General features: G+C 46.8%; 2 protein-coding genes across 2 annotated transcripts; one reads left to right on the top strand and one right to left on the bottom strand.

Moving 5' to 3' along the window:
* Positions 1 to 462: 462 nt before the first annotated feature.
* Positions 463 to 708, top strand: CCR75_004144 (uncharacterized protein; the record flags this gene model as incomplete). Its single annotated transcript, XM_067962234.1, has 1 exon — positions 463 to 708. The coding sequence occupies one exon, from the start codon at positions 463 to 465 to the stop codon at positions 706 to 708; it is 246 nt and encodes an 81-aa protein (XP_067816384.1).
* Positions 709 to 5,172: 4,464 nt separating this feature from the next.
* On the bottom strand, positions 5,173 to 6,417 carry CCR75_004143 (uncharacterized protein; the record flags this gene model as incomplete). The annotated part of the gene is made up of 1 exon (XM_067962233.1): positions 5,173 to 6,417. One exon carries the CDS (start codon positions 6,415 to 6,417, stop codon positions 5,173 to 5,175), a length of 1,245 nt encoding a protein of 414 aa, XP_067816387.1.
* Between the last annotated feature and the right edge of the window lie 1,122 nt (positions 6,418 to 7,539).

The following is a 7,539-nucleotide window of genomic DNA, read 5'->3' on the forward strand; positions in this document are numbered from 1 at the left end:
GAATCGAGCACCTAGACAGACCGCTGCTGTTGTTACGATAGTGGGAACGACATTAATCAACGTTCGTTCACTCAAGACGTCAAATTACCGTGCTGAATATCGACGATGAGGACGATCACAACGTGTCGCCGACGGGAAAGGAAGACCACAGTGGTGATCACGGCCATCACGGCCGCATCCAGCATAAAAGAGTGACGACACAGTGGGGACCAATAACGGGGATGCCTCAATGGAGGATTCTTAGGATCCGTCGACCTAGGACGGTAACGTAGACGACTTGTGGTCAAATGGACGGTGGGTCAATCTATCACGTGTGTAGCCACCTTTGCCACATCGCTTCCATTTTCTGGACGAATAACTCCTCATCAAAGCAGCAAGCTGCGTACGAACGGAGAACACTGAGCGCGAATTCATGCGGAATAGCAGATATTGGGGCCAGTGCTCCACTTATAGTAGCAGCAAATGACCAGAGGGGATTCAAAAGTCTGCTCCCGGGATAAGCTCAGTTGCGCCGAAGCGCAAGCATCTCAAGGCAGTACCATGTCAACAGACAGTCTGTTCTTTCCGAGCAGTGCGTCCAAGGAGAGCCCACATTCGGTTCCAGGCACAACATCGTTATTCACTAAACAGCTTACCTATGATGATGAGGATGATATGATGGACAGTTACGATTGCGCAGAAGCGTGGGCGGCCCTGGAGGAAGACTGACAATACCTGGACTAGATACATTTCTCGCACGTCAACAATACTGCAGCAGAATGGCAACAGGTCGCCAGGCCGCCTAGCCACCTGCTTTGGCATGTCACACGGTTTCCGTTCCCAACTGGGCTCCTTTAAATTCTTGATGTTCTGTCTTCCTTCAGTGGACGACTTCCAGTATATGTGAGTGTCTTACTGACGGATTGGGGAAACTCCAACAACGCGTTTTAGACAAATAGACCCACGAGTGGATCGATCGCTGGATTGTCAATACACGCCATGGTAGCAACCTAACGCAGTTGGTCCCACATGTCGATAATGCAGAAGATTGGAAAGGACTCCGAGAGCTGATTTGTTTTTAGGGAGGGGACGATTTATCAAAATTTTGTGATCCAAAAAGGAGACATCAGGTCAGTCGACACATCATCTGCTCACAACGTTTTGATAATGAGATTGCAACCTTATCTCGGAGCCGTCCAACGACGCATCGGCTAGTTTACGGGCTGACTCTCACCTACTTCGCGCCAATACGGGATACAAGACGGCGTACTATGACCCAAAGTATCATGCGGCGTGGGGACCCATCGTACGATTTTACTAAACGAAATTGCAATCAGCGGAGAGTCAGCTTCTCTGAAAATATTTAGCGCAGCTCACGGGAACATATAACAACCCAGATATACCGATCCAACATCGCATCAGGAGATGTATTTGGTCGGATGAAGGTGCTGCAGGAACAACCCCGGGGTAGCTCGGATCAAATACTTCAAAGACCAGGGAATAACGCCAAGTTACGCCAAACGTACTAGGGTTTAAGAGGGTGCAAATATCGACTGGATGGCTGCGCGGAGAGGGATCCCGTTACAGAAAGGTCGGTGGTATGGTGCCTCCAAGAGACGCACGTTGTAAAATAGGAGGAGGCAAACGAAGTAAGCAAGATATGAGAGGGCTGTGAGGTCTACGACACGACGCAGCGCAGACCCAACTTTCTTACTGGGGCATTGGATCTGAGGGCATCGGCGATGGTGGCGAATATTTTGACACCGTCAGCAGCTGCACGATCACGAAAAACTCAGGAATACAAATGGACCACAGGGACAATCGGAGTCATAATAGATGAAATCACCATCTCAACGTCTACGCTCCTAATTTGCGGGAAGATAGTGAACTGTTCTTCGAAAGATCATACCAGTGGAACTTTCCTTCGTGCGCTACAGTGCTCCTGGGAGACTTCAATAGCGTAGAGAGCCAGCGACTGGACCGACTGGGGGAAAGGTCAGCCAGTAGACCGGGCAGCTTGACGTCAGGGGGACTGGTAAATTACATAAATTGACGGATGCTAGACTGCTCAGAGAGCACGCCGATGACGAGACATCTGATGGCACAGGTGACCATTCTACAAATTGAACGGAATGAGCTAGTAAAATAGATCGTTTCTACGTGCCGGAGGAGCAGACGCCACGTTTCTACTGCACTACCGCCGCAATATTCGGATCACCAAGCAGTGACTCTACACCTTAGGACATCCGATCAGGCCACACCACAAAATACCCAGAAAAGCATCGCATACCCAGCCGGAGCGGATATTGGACAAATTGCTAACAGAAATGGATAATATGGGAATTATACGCTAAACCACAGCCGCGTCATGGGACGCCGACACCTCAGGGTGCATAAATTTCATCAAATTCGTTAAAAGGCGAGAGCGGCGACAACAAAAAAGGTTTCGATATAAAGTACGCAGTAAGAACGGAGGTAGCTCCTCACTCGACATCAATGGGTAGCAGCCAATATGGAGGAATTACGAGCATATCTACTAGCTCGAGTCGGAGAACAACTTCAAGGTTCGACGGAGGAATTACATTGGTCATACAATCGCGTGGGAACGCATCAGAAAGTGTAAAGTACGGTCAGGTCACGGAGCTGAAATCACGCGCGAGATGTCCACAGCTGATAAATTCACCTCGGAACGGACAACAGCTCTAGAACGGAGTCATTGAACGATTCCAGAATTAGGGTCTGCTTTCAAAGGGTTCGTGACAATCCTACAAACTCAACAAGTTACGGCTGAAGACAACAGTGGTTTATTACAACCTAAATCAAAGCTGAAGTTCTCCTGGGCGCAAACTCAATTAAGCAGGCACAAAGCAGCGGGACAGGATGGTTAACAACGACTACTACAGGGGCACAGCCGCGGTCTTTTTACCACCACTAGCTTGAGTAGTTCTTTCCCGCGTCATTGATGGCGAACTCGACCATCGGTAAAAACTCGCTCCAATTCGGATACGATTGGACGTAACCTCGTAATATCTCTTCGTGGACGCGATTTACGCGTTCCGTCCTGCAATCTGTCTCTGGATGCTCAGAAGTTAACATAGTCAGCCGTGTTCCGAGAGATCGAAACACGGATTGCCAAAACTCCGCCATGAACCGTAAATATCACCGATGTTAGCTATTTCGTCGGACGACTCCGCATTCAAGAAATTAATGCCGGTTACTCACAGTCACGAAAGTAGCCACAAGTGTCCAGAACCGAACCTTTATCCTCAACGCCGTCGTTTTACTGTCCATTCTCTTTACAGCGACGGTATTCGAACCGCCTCAATGGGCAATGAAAGAGTTACACAACATGTACAAAAGTTTCTCTGGGCTCACGCAACAAATACGGAGCGGCGGCGACACAAGATGAATCCAGGGCTATTGGTCACTCCACACAAGGCAGGGGAATCGGGCTGGTGACGGGCATCTGTAGCGATTGAAACATGTTTTCCAGTGGATAACAAGACAACCCGTCCCGTATTTAGTACCTAGAGGTGTTGAACATACAACGGAGTCGACGCGGCTACAGGCTACAGGATATCACCCTGTCAAGCCTGGAAGCGAGCACCAGCACGTTGATCGCCGGGGTAGGAGCTCAATCAAGAGATCGGGGAATGGCTCAGCCCAACAGTGGAGCATGAAAAAGAACCTAAACTACGACTCGCGACTCACATTCACGCAATAACTGTAGCGGAGCTACCTCGCTCCTAAAGTCAGAGGAAGACTGTAGACTCAAAGAGTCTCTTAGTTATATAGAACTAATGGGTTAGCAACTCAGGGAGTCGTACAAGCTATTAAAGCTTAATGTATTCTAGTTCAAGGGATTCAGTGGTTCGTAGAACTAAGTGGCATTTAGTGCCCAAGAGTATATACCTTAGAAAGGCTTCTATCTCTAACAGATTAATTCGCAAGCCATAGGAAGGCACTTGACGCTTTAATATCAAAAGGGGAACTGGCACTTGATTTATTTTTTTAATTTAAAACCTTACCCTAGCTTAATTCAAAGTAGATTTCGGCGGCCAGATTTGTATCTGGATTTAAGCAATATTTTAGAATAGGATAAAGGGTATTTTACCCATAAAGTAAATGTGCCACAACAAACCGATGTGTGCCCGACTACATTAACCACAACGGCAGCAAGCTGGTGCCGTTTCCTGACAGATCGGATACGTCTTACCCTGAAGATCACGAGTTAAAAGGCTTCTGGGCAACGTTGCGATGGGACGGTTATTTATGGATACGGGATAACAAGGGACGAATGTTAAGCAGCCAAAAGCTCAATAGGCTCGACAATTGTACTATCGCAGAACTACATATTTCAGCGGACAGGACCGACTGTATATAGCTTCTTTCTTCCCAGAAGTAGAGCCCACACCGGCCAGACAGTAAGCGCAGAAGATACAACGATGGGCAATAGCGATCCTTTTAGCTTCGCCACCCTTCTGGATTGGTCAAATCTCGTTACGAAATCGCCCCTGTTACCACCTTTTTCGGTTGAATATGACTGATCTTGGATCGGAACGGGTCACATTGAAGGAAAGCCCAAACGGAGCTCCAGCACGCAGACGAGAGCGTGATATGGATACAAGAGACAGATGGCATACACTGGAAGGTACACGGACAACTTCCGGCGTTGACTAGGGAACACGGACAATATCTGATAAACCTCGAGAAGAAACATAAAGAGGAGCGGTGTGTATTCAAGGCACACCCTCTGCTGCATTTATTTCCATGGCGGGTCTCTGATACAACGGAGCACCACCGGATTACTCAAGCCTTAGGACGCCAGGCGTTCCTGCAGAGCACAAAGGACCTCGAACGGGCATTGCGTCATGTCTTGGACCGGCTTGAGGCACACACCTCGAACGACAGCTGGCAGAAAGCAGCAGGATACATACAATATCAAGATTAAAAGAAACAGTCTATACCTTGCATTCAACTGAGTGCTTACGTAAATTAATCATAAGTGCGGCATTAATCCAGACCAATCAACTAAATCAAAATTTGTCCACTTATACAATTGCTACTCAACTCGAAAACTTTAGCTTCACAATGCTTATTCTTGCAATTTGCGGTTTTCCATTGCTTTTTTAAATTTACAAACTAAATTTCAAAAAAATTGATCTTTTGTTAAACCCTGTCCGAGTCTACGCATCAACACACTCCAAGCGCATCGTCCAGCAGAAGCGCTTCGAGCTTGCGTACACACTTTTGGCATTCTTCTTCTCCCACCGATCGTATAGTGTCCGTAAACTCTTTCAATTCACTAGCATCCGTCGTGACGGATCCAAACGACATAGGTACATATCGACTCGTCGATTCCATGAGAGTACCTGTGCCGTCGACGCTTTGTCGAATGATATTCCATCCCGTTTCGTCCACATGTTTTCCAGCAAGTGTGCCTTCTTCTTCCGCGAACTTTCGCCAAATCAAAACCACTCGATCGGCTTCAGTGTAACGACGTGTGATAAGATGCTGCAAAAACGACACGACGCGGTCCCCAACACGTGCTTGAAATCGGTATTTAAACACTGCAGTATCATTTGAAATGCCCGGGATTTCAATGCGTTCGTACCCTCTTCGACTCGCAATGAAATCAATGTTATCGAATAAAAGCCGTACACGTTCGAATGGAAATGGCGTGATTCTCTTGCCTACCAATTCGTGATTAGTCGGCTTCATCAACAACGATTCACTCACTGATTCTTGAAACACACGATCCGTTCGAGCATACACGTCGTCCAGTTCATTGATGAAAATCTCATAAAACGTCACGTCAGGTGCGTCGCGTCGAGCTTTTTTCAATAATACTGTCTCGATTCCCGGATGTTGATCTTCGCTGATCCGTTTTCGAACAATTTCGCCCAAATCACGAATCAATGCCGATCGTTTCCCGACAGCTTCCCGAAGTCGTCGTTGCTGCTCTTCAGCCATGAGTCGCTCGTGCCAATGGCGACTCGCAAGTGCTTTCCATATCATCGAGGAAGAAAATTCAAGACCTCGAGTTCGGTCTGCAGCTTTCTTTGCTTGTAAGGTTCTCAATTGAGTCGTCAAGTCGTTTAATTCGGCATATAAGTCGTTCTTTTCAGCTTTGCGCTTCTGTCGATAGTGGCTACGACGGAGGGCATCGGTCGTACGGATATCCTCGACCTCTGTGATTCGTGGCGTAGAGACCACAGATGCGATGTTTTCCGTGTCATGGAAGCCACTGTCCGTAGTTTGGCCGTCGTGAAGTGGAATCTCGGGGTCAACAAGGCTAAAGAGGCTGCTTATGTCCGAAGGAAACAGATACGGTCCTTCCTTGTCAAGCGCGAGCAACAACTCGGGACCAGACACCGTGGGGTCGTCAATATTATGCAGGAATCCGACGACATCGTCTAGGAACATCGAGTCAGTCATGGGTTACGTGACGAATTACGAAATGACGGGTACAGGAATGGAGGTACAGCAAAGTTTAGTTACTTTACGTAGTTATACGTCCAAGAGGCCCTTTTTACACAGTAGGAGTCACAAAAGCCAGCTGGAGGGGTTGGGTCGAGCAGAAGCTTCGTCTGCTTTCATTTTATCCAGAAACGACAGGAAATAAGCCACAAGGTAATGACGACTCGCGACCAGCTTTCCCAATACAACATTTCTATCACTCACTTGCACGAAAGGAATTCATCGTAGCTGCACGCCATCGACAAGAATCGTTTTGTTAAGTAGGAGACTCTTATCATTAGGAGCTCGTGATCAAATTACATAAAACGGTAGGGCCCACGATTTTATTGCCGGAACCTTGCTTTTCAAATTTAACAAGTTTCATGGAAATAAGAACACTCACGAAGCAAGGTTTCCAGTACCCTCCCCTTGTTCGTCTTGAAAATATCAAGAAAAGCTTTCAGAATATTTAGACTGGTGACATTAACACCGGCGAATCATGCGAGTACCGATTATTTAAGATCCTGCTGTTTATTTTCTAGCATAATGCCTTTCCAGCTGGTTGCAGCCATATCACACACCTCAGAAGTATACGCGCGCTCTTCTATTGTTTAGCAATCGTGCAGTGTGCCGTGTTGCGCAATCAAGTCGCTTCGCATGTGATAAGGCAATATTGTTCATGTAGAATTGTTAAGGCTGAGATAAGACCCGCATTCAAATAGGCATCTCAATTTGGCGACGCGGCTTGTCTTACCGCTGCAACTGGCGACGCAGCTTCTGTTTCAGCTTCACTTACACGCTGTTTGCATGAGTAGGAAAAACAACGTTGATTGTGAATTTTTGGAAATCGGAAAATTTAGATAGTTTTTTCCACATATTGAAATATAGGTGGCGCCGGGTACACAATAATATAAGCTCTCACAATGCAAACATAATTTGGATTGATAAGCATCGACTTTCGTTGAAATCTCTTTGACATTTATTTTTAAGTCATGATTGAAAAGGACATTTTGGATCTAAACTGGTTCATTTTCAAGCCCGGCTTTTAAAGTGATTTCTCATTCACTTAATGTAACGGGGTGTCCCGTTATATAAGTATAA

This window comes from Bremia lactucae, linkage group LG4 (assembly GCF_004359215.1).
Source record: "Bremia lactucae strain SF5 linkage group LG4, whole genome shotgun sequence".
Lineage (NCBI taxonomy): Eukaryota > Oomycota > Peronosporomycetes > Peronosporales > Peronosporaceae > Bremia > Bremia lactucae.